Raw genomic sequence first — 19517 nt, forward strand, 5'->3', positions numbered from 1 at the left:
ATTGAGAGGATGACACCAGTGTTGCCAGATGTCTGCTCAGGAATTATGAATCGGCGTTGCCGAAGTGATAGAACTTTCCTTGAAATTATGCTACCGTTTTTATTTTTTTAAAAATAATAATGCATGTTCGTTACTGCAAATTTCTAATCAAACAAAAATGTTGTTATTATCTATTTTCAGTTTATATTTTTATGTATTTTTGAAGTGTTCATTTCATATTTATAATTTACTATTTACAGCGTAATTAGGTTACATCGATGCAAGAACGTGAAAAATGTGCAATGCCCTCCCCTGGGTTCGAATTCCGGACTTTCCGGATACACATCGTGTGTGCTTCCAGTTACACTTCAAAAGCATGCGGAAAAGGGGTAGAATATTCATTACATACTCCCCCTTCAGAGGGAGACAGAGAGTTAGGGAACCCTATCGCCGAATCTTGGTGGTGACGAATTATCGTCTACCACCTATTATTTTTAGTTCTGGCCGCACTGTAGAATCTCACCTTCTTGGGAAGCATATAGTAAGTCGGATCTCTGGAAGACTAAAGCCAATTATGTCTATATCTCGTTAATCAAACAGATAACGTAAGAAGGATGTTAAAAACCCTTTTATTAAGAACTAACCACTTTTTTTTTTTTTTTTTTTTTTTAGTTCGGGAGCTACCATAGAGACTCACCTTCTTGGGAGCATACACTAAGTTAAAACTTTGGAAGATGAAACCGAACTTTTTCTATGTCTTGTTAATCAAACAAAGAACGTAAGAAGGGTGTTAAAAACCCTTTTATTAAGAACTCATAGTTAAGAGAAGGCACTTCTTTTGCTTACACAACCAGCCAGCATTTATGGCATAACCCAAACGACAAATTAAAACGTAAATTAGCCAAAAGCTACGCAGAAATGATTAACGCGCATTGGCTGAGACCTATACCGACGTGACAAGTACTACTGGCAAGAATAACGCAACGAAGAAGACAGACAGCTATCGTAGAATTTCAACTAGTAACGTGGTCTTCAGCAGGCGGAACACGCTCCGTCTAAGCAATCTAAAACCTTCTTTTAATTACTATCTCTTTCTGCCTCATTTGTATACGCGCGAACTGAAATTAGCATTCTGGCCGGAAAACGGAAAGAGGAAATGACAGTAAAGATACTTGACATAAAATAACTAGTTAGATAAAATAAATAACTGTCTTAAAATTTATTTTTATATTTTATTTCCGCAAATCAGGATTGTCACTTGTAATTATGAAGTAGGTCACTCGGTAACCCGCGGATCATAGGTTGCCCAAGCCCTGACCTCGCTCGCCAGATCCCAGTCGAGTATCGAACCTATGGAATAAATATAGAGAGCGTGATCTGTATATCTCTTAGCCACCTGTGACGTAATGTTTTTTTTTCCACACCGAAATCATTAATAGCATTAATTTAAGGTAAAAGAGGTTGAAATACTGAAAATGAAACAAACATTTACAATAAAAATGTTAAAGGGGTTATGACACACATAATATCTGGCGGTTAATGATCACTTGACTGTTGAAGGATAAATGTACAAACAATATTTCCAGAAATGGAAGCAATACTTACTTGTCGGGTTTCTCAAACTGCGAGATTTATAGGTTCGGAATGGTTTTGATAACCTTGAAGATAACCTTTGATAGCCTTAATGATTGTTTAATGGATAGAAATCAGCATTTAAATGCTTTTTGTTTATGCTATACATTCGACCGTCATTCGGTTTTATTTCTTGTAATGACAAGCTAAATTTCCTTGCATTTGCTCCGCTACGTCATATCTATCATCATTTTCATCAACGTATAATTTCTGCGTATATGTGGCCTCCTTCGTGTCATGACGCCTACCTCTTCGTGTCATGACGCCTACCTTCTCCCATTATCCTATATTCGTTATTTTAATCCAGATATCCAGATATCCAGATGTTTTTCGTCACCTTCCTTATAATTTTTTTAGTTCATTAGACTTTCAATCTTCGTCTTTATGATTGCCCGCCGCATAAATCTCAGTCTTTATGATTGCCCGCCATTTTTCCTAATTCAGTGCAACAGTGGCTTCTCTTCATCTCTACTGTGTTCTATTACACCTGTGGAATCTGAAATAGCTCCTCTTAATATTCTAAATATTATTTCATATCTGACAGTATGAATGCTTACTCTTTGATTCCACCCTTTTTAGCCCAGTGGTGGAATTTTCCAGTGGAGCTATTACTTTCGTTTTGGTATTTTGCGTTGATCCACTAGAAATGGCGAATTACTTTTAAAATAGTGCCACCAAATATTATTATCGCCCTGTGTTATGTTTAACCCTTTCCAGCACGCTACATTTTAAAGTCGGAGTTTTGATTTAAAAAAAATGTAGGCTATCTAATTAGGCCTAGAGAAGTACAAAAGTCAAATTTTGTGAAGATAGCACTTATCGTTTTAATTCTGTGGGTGTGCCCAAAGTGGCACATTGATTGAATAGAGCTTCGAAAAGAGTGCTGAAACGAGCATTGTTGTGAATAAACTGGCCGATGAGATGTGGAGAAACAAAGAATACACACTCTCAGTTGTCCTAGATTATTAATGAGCCTGGTCTGGACACACCTAGGGTGCGCCGTTTGATTTTAGGCAAGATTTCAAGGTAAAAATTTGAAACTAATATCGAATAAGGAGATTAGCGCACAGCCAAAAAATAACATAAATATTTCTTTTCAAACAAATCCTTTTATACCCTAAAAAAATCTGGAAGATTTCTTTGAAAAATGAGGGTCTTAAAAAACTAAACATGGCTAAAATATATGGACTGGTTTGTGTTCAGCTGCCATCTACTATAAATACAGATGGTTCAGAGTAACCTATAGTAACCTATAAATCCTTTTTCGTTCAATTTTTCTGTGCGTACAGAAGGAAATTTTTAGGTGTGTCCAGACCGGACACACTGTGCCGCAAAGGGTTAAAAGAAATTAATTCGTGAATAATATTCATAGATAAATGCATGTATTTTTCTAGCATTGTGAAAAAACAACGGTTCCTAAGGCTATCCAATTTTGAATAACGTACCTCTCCACCCGGATATGGGCATCTGGAAGCCCAAATCTGGAATTTGTTTTATTATCTATTTCATATTTTGTAAAGCATTTATGAGTTTTTAATTAAGAAACTCAAAAGATTTCAAAGGGAGCAATGACAACTATGTACGAGGGAAAAAATGAAAAACTCTTAAAATAATATAATAAAAAAATTTGAAAGGGTTTCAGATTTTAAATTACATCCAAAGGGGCGTATTTTAAACATTTTGTGTGTTACCAATTCGGGCTCGGAGGGGTACATGTTTGGATGGAGGACTCTGCGTGTTGAAACTCTTAGGTTCCACCGTTTTTCCACAGTGTGAAGAACATGCATGCATACATAGGTACAGATTCTTTGTTAGTCAATAATCCAGATTTAAAACGAACCCATAAACGTCAGATCAGAATCAGAAATGCAGAAAGATACGAACTTAAATGCTATTTCATAAATTATTATGGGTATTATACTGTCCTTTCTTCTTGTAGAACTTACATAAAATGTGAACGCCCTCACAACGTTACTCCGACGACGTTATTGTCCTTCCATTCAAAGTAATTGCGTACTCTTGAAGTACCTAAACCCCTGCAAACGGCGATACCCCCTCCAGTGATAACGATGGGTTATTACACTAGCAACCTCCATATTTTGCTGAAATCGCCCCATAATGCATTGGTGTGACAACTTCCTGATTATTAAAAGAGGGTTACATTTCTTTTGCTCTTGTCGTTGGTCTCCTACAGAGTTTTACGATATAGAGAGTACAGGCTACCTGCAGCATACCACTTTCAAGCGAAGAAAAATAGGATGGGGTGGTTTTTTTTCGGGGGGGGGGGAATCGAAGCTCCATCGTAAATAGTACAACAGCAGGCGACCCTGAGCGAGATGGAAAGTCTCTGCAGAGGGAATGTATATTTTAGTTTCTCAATTCCGGACGGTTACGGACATTTCCCTTAAATAGTTAATTTGCTGGTTATCAGCTGATATTCTTAACTGCGAGATACAAACTTGTTGTCTTTATTATGCGAAATTTATTATTGACAATAAAATATTCCTTTTTTAGGTGAAATATGCTATATATTTATATAGTATATGCTATATGTATTTGAGACCGAAGTAAATTTCTAAACCTTTATTTTGGGAAAACTGTTTGTCATTTTAAAGGAGCAAAATGCAATCTTTATCTGATGTGCACTGCAGGGGGAGGGAATGGAGAATTCTATATCACCGTTCTACTGAGCCGATTTTCGAATGCGCGATTTAAAATATGTATTAGATTTATATATATATATCATTATTTAATATAAGAATAAATAGTAAAATTAAATTAAATTTAAATAATTCTTGCCATTGCTGCAAGGAATGAAATTTGAATTTAAAAGCATTCTCCATTCTTATAAAGCAAATTTAAAGATAATTAAAATTTAAATTTTTAATTATGAAATTTTAATTGCATACAAATAAATGATTAATTATTGCTGCGAACTAATTTAAAATATCATTTAAATTCTGAGAGCATATGTAAATTAAGTGCAAGTATTTAAAACCATGAATATATAATATTCCAAAAAATATTCCCAAAATTTTTTTTTTAATTTTCAAAGACTAAAATAATCTGCATTAGTGAGTAATTGTTGAGCAGGCAGGAGACAGATCTTATCAAAGGGAAGTTGCCTCCAAACCTAACTCTTCAATTACTCAATTCGTATTTCGTCACATATATAGGCATGGGTATAGTAATATTCAAAACCAAAAGGAAATCAAATGTAGTGAATTACTAAAAAAGTTAAACAAAAGGAATTTTGAGAAATTTAGAAAGCAAATTGACTAAGAATCAAAATAATAATTAAATGTAAATAGCCAATGTAAAAAGAGTAGAAAACCAAACTTTCTAGAAACTTTGGTTTTCTACTCTTTTTCTCTAGTGTTCTAGAAAACCAAAGTAATTTAGAAACCTTTGACTATTTGAAAACTTCCCCGACGCGAATTATGCATATAAATTAAAACTAAACTATATACAATCTATAAAAAATATATAAATAATACTCTATACATTTGTATTTCGGAGAGTGGAGTAGCATTTACTAAACTAAATGAGGCTGAATAGTATGTTTCTGCTAACTGTATAAATAGAGGGTGCTTTTAAGGTAAAGTTTAGTGTTAAGCTACTACCTGGAAGATCTATTGTATACACCTATTTTGAAAACTCTTAAGTAATGTAAAATGTGTGTTTTGTGTGCAAAAAATTTTTAAAACTGTGAAGCATTGTAAAAATGTGTAAAAATTTGAAAAAATTACTAACTGTTACGGTTTGTGAAAATAGATGCTGCAAACTACTAAGTAAAAAATCGAAAAAATGTTTTTGAAATAAAGTTCAAAAAATATTTTTTGACGTAAAATTAATTTAATTTAAGTTCAAAAAAAAATTTTTTTTTTAGTTAAAGTAAGAAATTTTTTTTAATAGTCTGAATTTATTAAAACTGAATTTCTACAAGTTTTATAAAAACTTTACTAAATACTGGCCAAAAGTAAGGAAAACTAGAAAAAGGTAAAAATCTTCACTCAATTCAGGCTATAATTGAGTCTTTGAAAAGAGTTGGCCCTTTATTAATAAAAGAAAAGAATCCATATTGACTCAATATACATTTTTACAAATTAATTAATTAATAATTAATAAATATTTACAAGTATAATCCATCAATTCTTCAAAATCCTCCATTACCCTCCAGTTAAGGTTTAAGGTAATGTTATCATACCATAAAGAGTTAAAAAATGAAAAAGAAAAGTTAATGACTGCCTTTTTAATATAGAAATTAATAAATTGTGTTGGAACCTGGTTATTAACTTGAACATTAATTAGCTTTTTTATTTCTTTCTTTAAATCTTTTATTTCAATGCATATATTTTTTATTCTAATTATTTTGCTATAAAAATTATTACCTATTACTTTTCTAGATATATAAATTAGCTCTCAAAACTTTAGCTCCTCAATTTTAATTGAATTTGATATATATTTATTAGTATCTCTTTTTGTAATAAAACTTATTTAATTCTTCCTTTCATATTTCGAAATTTAGGGTCATTCCAAATCAAATTCGTCCATTTTTTATGATTTATTTATAAAATTTGTATTTCAAAATAATTCTTATATATTATTCGAAAAAAATTTTGAATTATAACCTATAAAAGTTTTACCATCGTCCTAAAGTAGATGTATTTCTAAGCATACCTGCAAAAAATCAGATTTTTCTTGTTCAAAATTCCCCGAGATATACGTGAAATTACATTTTGGTGGGTTTTGAAATTTGGCGTATTTATTATAAGCGATAATAACGAAAATGTAGTTTAAGCACTTTATTAAAATTATTTAAAAGTATGAACGATGACTTTTTTCCGCTCATTGACAATGAAAAAAAAAGGAAAGGAAAATAGGTTGCTATAAATTAAGAAGTTCACCAAGCGAATAATTCTTGGCGCAAACTGAAAAAAACTGTGCCAAGATAAAATTTTAAATTTCTCACCAAAAATTACAAAATTTAATATCTAGGCATAATTTGAGTCGTAGAATTGAAATAGGGAAAAAAAGGTACGTTATTTCAGAAAAAGTCCGATTTTGTGTAGAACGGGAGATATAAACTGTATCATTTATTTTTGCGCCGTGGACATTTAACGGAATCAAATTTAAAGCGTCGCAGTTTGAAATTTCTGAACTCGAGTTATCAATTCATAATTAATGCTTCAGTAAAAGACTCCAAGTTTTTCAAATAAAAAGTCAATAACTGTACTTTTTTTAAATAACAATTGCCTATCCAGTTCCGCTCTTTGTTTAGAATGCTGGCGCCAGAAAGCAAAAGTATAATTTCCCCCGCCCTGCAACTGTTGTCGAGTAATTTAACTCTGTAAATGATTTCCTTTCTAGCAGCCTGTTACGCTAGGAAAGCTGTGAGTGAATAAAATTATCCCAACCGCGATAAAATCTTAATTACTTCTTATATTTCATTACGCTAAATTGTTTCTGAAAAAGATGGGAAGGGCTACATGTTCCATTCTCGTTGCAAGAATGAAATGGAAATTGCAACTCCTTGACGAAAGCAGATCAATCATTAATCAAGGAAACGTCGTAGAAGTATTCGACGTTTAGGTCTCCATCATTTATGACTGACGTTGCAAAAACGTCATTTTATATCTGTAAAAATGCGCATGAAGCTTAAACAGCCTAGATGTCATTATGATAAGAGGGCGCAAGTTTATAAATAGTTCGGAAAACCGTTTATGTCTTCATCGTACGTAACGAGAAATGGAAATTCGATCTTACTTCTCAATACGCATTAACTTGCTTCAACAGTAGCAAGTTGGCAAAACAATTTAAATTACCCGTTCATTGCCAAAGAAATAAGATTACATTGTTCAAAGAAATAAGATTTTTTGATTGCTGGAGACGTGAAAAAAAGAAATTTCATTGTTCAAAGAAATAAGATTACAGGAATAATATTAGTTTTGTACATTCATTTTTTCCTTCTTCGATATGTTATTTTATTATTATATATTATTATTTGCCGATATATTGGCCGGGCCGCAAAAATATTTGTTGTGGGCCGCATGCGTCCCGCGGGCCGCGAGTTTGACATCTTTGTTCTACAGAGTAAAATTCTGTGCAGTTTTTTAATTTAATGTTTGGTGTTCCCTTTAGGGATTTTTACGGTACATTTAAAAGTCAGACGAAAGCGGTCAGTAAATGAAATATAATTTTAACCCAAGATTTTTCGTCATTCCTTATTGTACTAAATTACTAATATAAAAGAGAAAATATACAATGCTTATGGCGAGGCTAGTGTGATATCATGAGTCAAGCTATATTTAATCAATTCCATGTATCATTATCAGTAATATACAGGGTGATTCAAAATGAATATAGCGATTATAAACGGCTATAACGATTTAATTGAAAAGAATTTATCGATAAGAATTGCACAGATTGTAAAAGGAAGTTCAAACTTTTGCTTACATCCTTTTTAAATGTTCTATGTGATCCCGTTGGAAATAATAATTGTTAACCGTGCTAGTCCCAACTGAGAGGCCTCCATATCAGACAGGGGGTGGGTCGCCAGCCATAGTTCCCCAAGAGGTAAAATGTACGCTAATCATGCTACCACCCTGAGCAGGGGGGGGGGGGCAGACGTAAAAGTTTCTCTATAATATAAGGAACCTTTTTCCTAAAACTGACTTGGCTGGCTACATGTTAATGCTTAATGACACAGTTGTATTACTGTCTTGAATTTTTTTTTCCTGTATGAATTTTGAACCATGAAAACATCCAGATAGTATTTTTCATAACTTACGATATTTTATTCTAAAATTAGTGTACTCATTTGACAGCAATAAACTGTACATGATGTAATACCCTTAAAATTTCATTCCATATTCCTTAATGAATACAATTTTACCTAGCATGTATACTATTTGTTTAAATTTATTTTCAAATAATCATCTAGATTTTGCACTTCTCATGATCCACCATCTTCATTTATTGACAAAGTGAAGAAAATGAAATGTAACCAAAAAGTGTTTACACAACATAAATGACATAGCTTTAAAAAGTATGTCTTGAGTTCTTTTCAACTACTATGTATCAGTGTTATATTTTTTTACTAGTTAATTTTGCATAAGGCAAAATATGCCTGTATTTTATCCTTTGTTATTCGGGACCTTTCCTCATTTTTTGCATAGTTTTTGTTTATACAGGAATTATATTCTTGTTGTTTCTTCTGGCTGTCATTTCCAAAAACTACTATTCTTTCTCTATAACCTGGGCACGCGGGGTCATCACTTCCAGTTCCCAGGTTTCAAAGCGGTTGGGAACATGCACGCCTGGCGATCTGACTGGGCATCAAAATTGTTCCTACCAGTACCATAAAGTATTTTCTCCCTCCTTTCTGTATGCCTATGTGGTGTAACGATTATCACATTCTGCGAATATAGAGAGGTGCAGGTTAGAGTCCTGGTGAGGGCACTGCATATTTTTCAGCTCTCCTGCTTCATAAATAACCTAATGACTCTACAGTGGCGCCCGAACTAAAGGGGGGGGGGTGGATGATGATTGTTCATGGGTCGCCTAATCCCCAGTCGACCTTTAAAAGGAGAACTATATAAGGTATTTTGACCCTCCTTCCAGCATGCCTTCGTGCTGTAACGGTAGCATACTCGACGCGTATTCCAGAGGTCCAGATACGAGTACCGTCGAAGGCATTGCTCAGTTTTCGCGTCTCCAGCAATCAAAAATTCCTAATGTCTCTACAGCACTACGCGAAATGTCTCGTTCTACGGAACAGAACATACGTCAACTCATCCGAGTGGGCCAGTAAAGTTTCGCCTCAAGGTGTCTCCCAGCCGGAAACGTGAAACGGCAGGGCTCCTGATTTTATACCCGTTGCCGGGACTACCTAGGTACAGATCCTAGCTAGTAGCTTCGCCGGTTTTCCGGCGTCGACCCCTCAGAGAGGGCTCTTGGTAACATGGACAACATCTGAGTGGCAGTCCATTTTACGCCAAACATTCTGAAGCGTATCTGGAGTCACCAAAGCATGCGCATTTTGAGTTCTGGGCTTGTTTTCGACAAAAGAAGCACCTATACAGGGTTATCATACGTATAACCCCATAGAAAGAAACTGAACACCACCTTGCTGAACTAAACACCATCTTGCTCAATGATGCTATCCGGGGAATCCGTATCCAGCTATCTCATCAACCATTGCTGAAGCGTGTCAAGGTAAATATTTTCTGTAACATTTCGCTCAATGAAGAAAAAAAAAGGCTGATAAAAGAACAATGTGTTTCCTTTGCCGAAAACAATTCCAGAACTCAAAATGCGCATTTCTAATGCGCTTGCGTTGATGACTCTTTGCGTTAATGCTTCAGAATGTAATGGACTAGATGTTGGACTTGGATGTTGTCCGTGTTACCAACAGGAGTTACACAAAACATTTATAAAGTATGTAAACAAAATTAAGAGCTTCCTCTTACATCCTATCTAATTCTGATTGATAAACTCTTTTCAGTTAAATAGTTACAGCCATTTAATGTAATGGCTATATTCATTTTGAATCATCCTATATAATCTATCCAATTACAAATATCACGTACAGAACTCGCAACATGCTTACTTAACAATGATATAATGTTGCGAATTTTGTATTTAGATAGTTAATTTTAGTAGTATTGTAATTAAAATTGTTGTGTTTTCCCAAGCAATGCGGCGCCAGACAAATTTTTAAGAGAAAGCTATGCCGGAAAAGTATGAATACAGGGGCACGTGCATTTAAAACTGAGTAAATGGTTATCTCGGTAATTTCTATTGAAATTGAATAAATGTAATTGACCACTATGTTCGCTGCGCAACTGTAATACCACACTCTTATTGCTTTCCAGAAATCTCGACAAGCAGAAAGTACTAGAAATATCTCGCGACTAGTTGAAAATTATAAAAGACCGGAGAGAGAGCGTGTGCGTTGCTTAGTTACTGTTATTGCGAGTTGTTTAGTTCTGCATGAACTGAGGTATCCGATTTAGCTTTCTCTTTAGATGCGCTTTGCAGTGCGTTGTATGTTAAGGTTTTTAGTAGTTTGAAGTATAACTACTGATTATAGTCTGGGATACTGTGAACATTTGTACGAATATCTCTGAGTAAAACTCCAGCGTTCTGATATATTTCTTTTGATAGGAATAAATTTTATTAACCTATTATAAATTTTATTAACCTATTAACGTCTCCACCCGAATATGGGAATCTGGAAGCCCAGATTTGGAATATTTTATTGTCTATTTCATATATATTTTTTAAATCTTGGTGCAGTTTCTCATATTTTAAACATTCATGCAAATACACAGTCAAAAGCACACACACAGACCCACCCAAAAGCATCGGAAAGATTTCAGATTTTAACAATCGCCCAAAAGGGATTTTTAAGGTTTTTTATGCTCTCGCTGAGTTTGCAGTCTACTTAGTTTATTGTTACACTGACTCCTCCTTACTCATTGTTTTCGTCTTTTTAACTTTATTATTAAGCATCATTTTCTTCACACTGACGCCATATACAATTTAACAGCAAAACTGCGACAATTTTAAAAGCAGCATAACGGTATACATTTAGGATTCCTGATGCAGCGTTAAACGTCGGAATACATTTTTCTGTTTTTTTTAAAGTCTTTTCCATCATATCAGTGTTCAGTTTTCTGACTAAGATGGTTTTACAAAACTTTTGTTTGTCTTTTTGTTATTAACGTTTTGTGTCTTTACTTCACTTATTAAATATCACGTTCTTGCTGCTTACGTCACATGAAATTCGTTTCAACGGCAAAATCATAAAACATTTAAAAACGACATATCTTTAGAATTTTCCATAGACAATCTCGGAGCCTGGAGATAAAAGTATTTTTAATCCTTACAGTGTTGCCAATGTTCGCTTTGAAATTCTGGTGTTTGTTAATCACAAATCCGTCAACGTTTTACAAAATAGGAAATAAATAATAAAAAATATCGAAATTCAAAATTCGATCTTTCGGGTGGAGGACTACATTATTCAAAATTTGAAGCCTATGGGTACTGTTGTTTTTCACATTCCTAAAACATACATACATTCATGCAGATTCTTCATTATTTAACATTATTCATTATTCATTATTTCATTATTTTATTAAATATAATATATGTCGATAATATTTGGTGGCAGCAATCTGAAAAGTAAAACAAAGCATTTAAATATTTCGGTGCAATATTGCGTTTGGAGACTAATATCCTATTCTGGACTATTTGGAGCTAAATAAAAAAGTTTTAAGGGAAAACATAAAGGAAGGACGTTAGTGTTTAAAATGAGAGGATAAATCCTTCCCTAAAATGTGAAATTGAATTTTCCTGGCAGGCTTCCAACAAGAGTTCGACCATCAGTGAATGAACTGCATTCCAAAGTTTCCTAACAAATTTCGATCTGAAAAATCCTTACTTTTAGTTTTCAGGGAAAAAGGGGGAGTTCTATCTCTCTTCGGGCTTTCAGAAGTTTTTTCAATATCTATTTATTGGCCTACAGATGATTAGTAATTTCAATTTTTGCAACAAAATTATAAAAGCTTAGTAAAATATTCGAGGTTAATTAGATTGGTGTTTAAATTAGCCAAAATAAGGGAAAGTTAATGCCATGGGCGTACATATCTTAAAGTCCTTTTCAAGGATAGGTTAGGTAGGTTAATATACCAAAAAGTGAATATGATGGAGGGTGTAACTTAAATAAGGGTTCAGAGTCAAAGCGGCATATCTCCACTTTTAGGAGGTTTGAGGAAATGTTGCGGCATTAAGATGCGACGTATAGATATTTATTTCACTTTCCTATCACTCTCTTTTCACCCTCGCTTTTCGTGCGAGAATGTAAAAGAGACAGCCAGCTTTTATTCAGATTAAGGTAGACAGAGTTAAGAGTGGTATTTAAGCGAAAGTTTCGGAAGTTAGTTTTAGAGCGTGTCTGTCTTTTCCAGTCCACGTTGTACCGTGATTATTAGCGATTTGATTTAGTGGCGTAGAGTGCTTCTAGCCATTCAGCTTTGTCCCGCCTGTTTTCTATAAACCAGAGCCTTTCCTGCGCCTTAAATTGTCCTGTGAGCCGTTAGGTTAATTTACCACATTTCTGAATTTGTTAAACGTTGTCGTTATTGGTGCTAATGCCCATCTGTCTGACCTATAGTTAGCCACATTTCTGAAATTTTTCAACGTTGTCGTTATTGGTGCTAATGCCCATCTGTCTGACCTATAGTTAGCCACATTTCTGAAATTTTTCAACGTTGTCGTTATTGGTGCTAATGCCCATCTGTCTGACCTATAGTTAGCCACATTTCTGAAATTTTTCAACGTTGTCGTTATTGGTGCTAATGCCCATCTGTCTGACCTATAGTTAGCCACATTTCTGAAATTTTTCAACGTTGTCGTTATTGGTGCTAATGCCCATCTGTCTGACCTATAGTTACCACATTTCTGAAATTTTTCAACGTTGTCGTTATAAGTGCTAATGCCCATCTGTCTGACCTATAGTTACCACATTTCTGAAATTTTTCAACGTTGTCGTTATTGGTGCTAATGCCCATCAGTCTGACCTAGAGTTAGCCCCATTTCTGAAATTTTTCAACGTTGTCGTTATTGGTGCTAATGCCCATCAGTCTGACCTAGAGTTAGCCCCATTTCTGAAATTTTTCAACGTTGTCGTTATTGGTGTTAATGCCCATCTGTCTGACCTATAGTTAGCCACATTTCTGAAATTTTTCAACGTTGTCGTTATTGGTGCTAATGCCCATCTGTCTGACCTATAGTTACCACATTTCTGAAATTTTTCAACGTTGTCGTTATAAGTGCTAATGCCCATCTGTCTGACCTAGAGTTAGCCCCATTTCTGAAATTTTTCAACGTTGTCGTTATTGGTGCTAATGCCCATCAGTCTGACCTATAGTTAGCCCAAGCCCACGAAATTCCTCGTGGCAAGGAGAGCAAGTTTACGCCTGTCGTTGGCAACAACATCGAGCACCTTACAGGCGACAATGCGATTTAACTCTGAATCTTACTAAATAAATTTACAAGTATAAAATAATTTTAAATGGTTATTCGTTCATATTTCATACAGTAAGTAAAATGTTTTACTTTCTGTATGAACCTAAGTAACCGCCTCCACTTGTAACCACTTTCATTTTACATTACACTCTGCAAATTTAAGGCACTTGAAAAGCGGACTGATTGTCATTTACGTTTGAAATTTACTGAATTTAAATTACAAAACGCACATCAAAAAGTCCTCCACGAAAATATCACTCCTGTTAGGCAGGTAGCCCTCGAGGCTGTGCCAAAATGCGCATTATTTTAAATTGCTAAATTTAGAATCGTTGATAGTTATAGTCGGTCCAGCATGAGTAGAGAATTGTCCGCACCTAAATCATGTGATGTCAGACATTCCCAGCATTTTACTTTATGTAAACGGGAAGCATATTTCACAATTGCACATCTGTATAGCCACCGAGGGAGTGGTTTCTAGGATAGACCAATGGGCATCCAGTAATATTTCTGTCATGTCACATGACCTTTCGCGTGGTTTAAGATTTAAGCAAGATGGTTGAAAATATTCTGCCACGCAGTTTTCTGTACAAAATAATTACAGCATCGTCAATTTCTTCTGGAACTTTTCTTTGTGAAATTGGATCAAATACAAGCAATTGTGAAGATTTCACTGCCTGGTTGAAGGAATTTGAAATAAATACAAACAAATGCTGGATACTCCACAAAAATATCCATGTGAAAAATGACTTAATAAGTGGTTAATAAGATAAAAAAAGAAATATATGATAACATCCGAGCCCAAATGATATCTACATATGCATGTGAGAAAAATGTTTATACCAATTATATATGTAAATAGAAGTCAGTAATTTTTATTGCAGTCTATATGAAAAAGATGTTATAATAACCAATGCTGAATTTTATTCAAAGTGAACTGTACTAATTTGGATTCGTATATATTTAGTGTGTTAAATTTCACATTTAATAACTATCACTCTTATATATACTTACTCAAGAAGTACTCATCAAACTGAACGAATTTATCTTATCCACAACGAATATATTCAGTTTACTCACGTATTAACTTTTAATGTTAACAATTGATATAATCAGATCATAACGCAATATTACTCTGAATCTTACACTTTCAAAAGCAAAAGAATGCAAGTACTGAAATAAGAAACACTAGATTCATTGTAACATTTCCAGTCCTTCTCAGCAGAATTTAAAAAAAATGTACACTTGAATTCTCTTAATCCACAGGTGTTAGTCAATGCATAATATTCGTGGCTAATTGTAGCTTGAGTCATTTTCTCAATGTAAAGAGCGATAATATGCCGTGAACGCCAATCCAAATATTAATGCGTGATAAAAATCGCGAAAGTCAGCGATTGATTAAACTCATAAAACGAAAGTACCACGAGATTTTCTACTGTTACGTCATACATTTATAACTGCGAAACAAATACAAATTAAAACGTAAACAACATACGCTCACAGACTTGGAAGATTTAGCGTCACAAGAGCAATAGAAGCTCATTGGTCCATTTTCGAAACCCCTCCCTCAGTGGCTACGCTGATGTGCAGTTGTGAAATATGCAAACGGGGATTAATAAACAATGCTGTTATCGTAACGGAATTTGGATTCATTTATAACTTTCGATGAATTATCCGCGATTATCAACGCAGTAAATGATGTTGCCTTCCTAACAGGTGAGGTCTCTTCTCTCGTGGTGGACGGACGCGTGGATTTGAGTTCCTAGCAGTTAAGGATAACTTACGTAATATGTATAAATAAAGAAGAATGTTTTTGTGTTTGTTTGTTCGCGATTAACTCAATCACTGCTATAGCTATCGTCACCAAACTTTCTACAATTCTTTTCTGGATCCTGAAAAAGGTCGCCGTTCACTATTTTCGGGGAAAAAAAAAAAAAAAGCTAAAATCAGAGATATTAATTAAAAACACTTAAATTGTTAATTTTCGCCCTAATTTTTCCGAGTGGCAACAGTCTCGCATGCTGGAAATAAAAATCTGCTTTATTTCGAGAATTGTTGCCACTGCTCACTTTAAAATCGTAGAATGTGTTAATAAAATGTTTCTAAGTTTTACGATAAATAAAAATAGCACTGCCGAATATTAAATCCATTATTCCGGATTTCAAAAATTCGTGGGAAGCCATTTCGATTCTTCCCATCTTCGTACGACTTTAATCAGCCGAAATATTAATTAAAGCGCTAATTTCCGCACTCATTTTTCCGAGTGGCAACAGTCTGAACGTTGGAGATAAAAATGCTTTATTTCGAAAAGCGTTGCTACTGCTCGCTTTCAAATCGTATTTATAGGTTTTATAAAATTTCTTTATATAAAGAAAAATGCCTGTTTGTGTGTTTGCGCTATAGATTTCTGATCAATTTTGTGCCACAGTTAATCGACTAAATTTGAATATAGGTGAAATATTGAATGTAACTTGAGCTTTTACGACCAATTAATTAGAAAGACGAAAGTCATTAAAAACTGCGTGCGATTGTTGCTGACATAATGAGAGAGAATTAATTAATTTTTGTATCTAAATTTTTTATGTGGGTTCCATATCGCACCAGACTGAAAAATGTATGACTATGGAATCCTAGTTTTTCCATCGTTATTAGAGAAGGCTTACAGCTGTATCATTCTTTCTGTTGTTAGATACCTTACTCTCAATCTAACTTAACTGGCATTGGATATTTCCGCTAGTACTTTTATAAACTGTTGTATAAAGTATTTCATTTAACTGATGTTACCAGGATTTTCCATTAAAAATTGTTAAATTAAACTAAAACCTTCTTTTGTAGGTTCTGGGTGTGACAGAAAAGGAGTTCCTAGAAGGTATGGGGGTCTACTTCGTCTCCTTCGTCGGTCACTACGGCTATGATAGAGTTCTCTCCGTTCTCGGTCGGCATATGAGGGACTTTCTGAATGGCTTGGACAACCTACACGAGTATCTGAAATTCAGCTACCCCCGAATGAAAGCGCCATCTTTCTTCTGCGAGAGGGAAACCTCCTCAGGTCTAACACTCCATTATAGAAGCACCAGAAGGGGTTTCTTATGGTATACCATTGGACAGATCAAGGTAAATTTGAATTTATTTGTTATTTCTATTTTATTTTCTCATTTCTTTGGATACTTAAAAAGAATTTCAAAAAGAAAGATTAAGCTATAGTAGTTTTCACAAGTTCTCGAGCACGTTTTGACATGTTTTATAAAAAATCATTGAAGTAAGTACACTCATGTCCATAAATTAAGGATAATGCCAGCTGAGGCAAATAAAGGTTGAGGAACAAAGAAAAAGTGATTTATCCATAAAGCCCATTTATTAAACAAAATATAAAGAACAAAAATGGTGGTGTATGTGTAATATCATTCATAAAATCTACGAATTTTGCTCCCGGGGAGCAACTGCAAAAAATATATCCTTTACAAAACTTTTACATTACATGGTTGGTATGTTGGTTAATACATCGTATGTCTCCTAGATGATGAAATTCAGTCCGTACAACGCCTAGACATGCCGAGTATCAATTTATCCAGCTGATCTTGGAGAAGATTACTCCACTCAGTAAGCAGTGCTCTTCAAAGTTCCGGTACACATGTAAGGAGATGCTAGACGGGCTACAATTCGTCGGCCAAGCATGTCCCACACATGCTGTATGGGATTAAAGTCAGGCGAGAATGCTAGCCATTCCATACGGGTAATACCCTCAGATTGCAGGCAATCCTTTACAATGTTTGCACGGTGAGGACAGGCGTTGTCACCCATAATCACAAATTCTGCGCCCGTGTCTTCCCTAAACAAACGTACATGTTGTTCCAGAATGAATAAAACTGGCCTGTCATGTTTCCGATCTGAACATGCACATCTGTTCTGGAGGCCAGTGTAATTCCACCCGAAACGAGCAATCCTGCACCACCGCAACGGTGTCGTTCAGTGATGTTGTCTTGGTTTTATAGGGTACCTGAAGTTCTCCATATGAAAGTCTGATGTGAATCAGACTACAAGCTAAACTTGGCCTCGTCGAAAAATATCACACAAGCCCACTGTGACGATGTCTGCATTGCATATTTACTCCAGGCTAACCGCTGGCGACAGTGAGTTGCCGTGAGCGGAACACATCTATTTGACAGGCCTGCGAGTATATAGACCAATCTGTCCCAAACGTCTGTACACGGTTTGCTGTGAGACTGTCGTACCCGTGGCTGTCCCCAATCTACCAGGGTATTGGTAGCCAAATAGCACCTGTGCCATCGAGCGTCCAGTCACTGCTGTCTTTGGTATTCCATGTAAAGACTAAGGGGAGGGGTACCACGCGTAGTACTGGTAGGTTGCCAGAAAGAACGGCCAGTCATCGCTTCAAGTTCTCAAAACCCACCCATCGTAATCTCTAACCATTGGGACGGTGGTCTTGGCTGGCTGGTTCAGCGGTGGGTGCTTAGAGGGAGCCTAAAATTGATGTCTCCGGGGATGTGGGACCCTGGGGCTCAGCAGGAGTGTATGACCATCTTCGGGTGGCTTTTGATTGGTGTTTCGGCACCAGTCCCTGTAATGCCGTTAAGTTGGCTAGCCAGGTACGAAAACCAGTTACCAGTACCCGTGGCTGAAGATAGCTGACGATATAGGTTTGGATGCTGTGTTCCGTCTGCTTCTTTTGGCAGTTAATGTCAATTACCTGTCGTCGTTTGGCGTTGTAACTCAAGGGCGACATGTATCGTAACGTCTATTGGCATTTACATCATTTTGGAATCGTTGCCCAAGCCTAGAGATGACGCTTTGGGCTATTCCAAATCCTTGAATAGTTCCATCTGAGTATACACAGATTCCAAGCGGCCAATAATTGTACCATGTAAAAGTCATCCACAATCGTCCTTTGTGTCACAACTATTCGGTTGTGGCACTGAGCAGCATACAGAACACTTGTGAAGAATTTTACTTCTCTGCTACCGTTCTTGATAGACACTTCTCTTACATTCCCATCATTGTGACGTACTACCGGAGTCGTCTTATAAGGTATTTCTCCTTCTTCGTAGTGTAGTGGTCAGCACACTGGGCTCGTGTTCCATAGGTCCGTGGTTCGATTCCCGGCGAGGTCATTGCTCATTTTTCATCTTTTCTGCTTCCAAAAAAATACCTAATGTCTCTAAAGTGGCGCCCGAACTAAAAGGGTGGTGGATGATGATTCTCCACGCCCAGGATTTGGCGAATGGGTCCCCTAAACCTCAGTTGCCCTTTAAAAGGGGGAGTATATAAGATATTTCTCCCGCCTTCTTAGCATACCTTTGTAGTGTAGTGGTTAGCATGCTGGGCACGTATTCCAGAGGTTCGTAGTTCGATTCTCGGCGAAGGCATTGCTCACTCACCGGCTTCGAAATAACCTAACGTCTCTCCAATCTAATTTTTCATGTAATTTAATATTATTCTTGAAGATGTGTGCGATAATTTTACAGATGAAATTTTTACTTTAGAGTTCAATTTCCGATTCTGAATTACCTTAATTTATGGACATGAGTGTAATAGCAATTCACTATAGAATGTTGATTTGTGTTACTTTTCTCATGATTATAAAAAAAGAAAAGTATTTCTAAAGATCCATTCATATTAAAAACACTGATTTAAAGGTATATAACCAAGGGAAAGAAAAGATTCCAGACAAATGAAAATATGTATTCTTCATAAAATCATGTTTTTAACAACTCCATGTTTAGTGTTACTTTCTTTTATCGGCTGAACAGCTGTTCTATCAATTATGCACGTCATACTAAATTCCAATCTATGAGGTTTCTCTATATCTTTCCTGTCCCCGTAAGATATCGGAACAGGTAATTAACAGAGAAGCTACA

At 35.4% G+C, this 19517-nt stretch overlaps 1 protein-coding gene across 1 annotated transcript in view; it reads left to right on the plus strand.

Moving 5' to 3' along the window:
• Positions 1-19517, plus strand: part of LOC118195508 (soluble guanylate cyclase 88E-like) — a 240226-nt gene that overhangs the window by 95893 nt on the left and 124816 nt on the right. The window contains exon 2 of the mRNA XM_085826934.1: positions 16477-16755. Coding sequence (XP_085683060.1) covers positions 16477-16755 — 279 coding nt within the window. The remainder of the gene's footprint in view (positions 1-16476; positions 16756-19517) is intronic.

Source organism: Stegodyphus dumicola, chromosome 11 (genome assembly GCF_044657685.1).
Source record: "Stegodyphus dumicola isolate Sdum_Otavi_A_Nest chromosome 11, ASM4465768v1".
NCBI classification, from domain to species: domain Eukaryota; kingdom Metazoa; phylum Arthropoda; class Arachnida; order Araneae; family Eresidae; genus Stegodyphus; species Stegodyphus dumicola.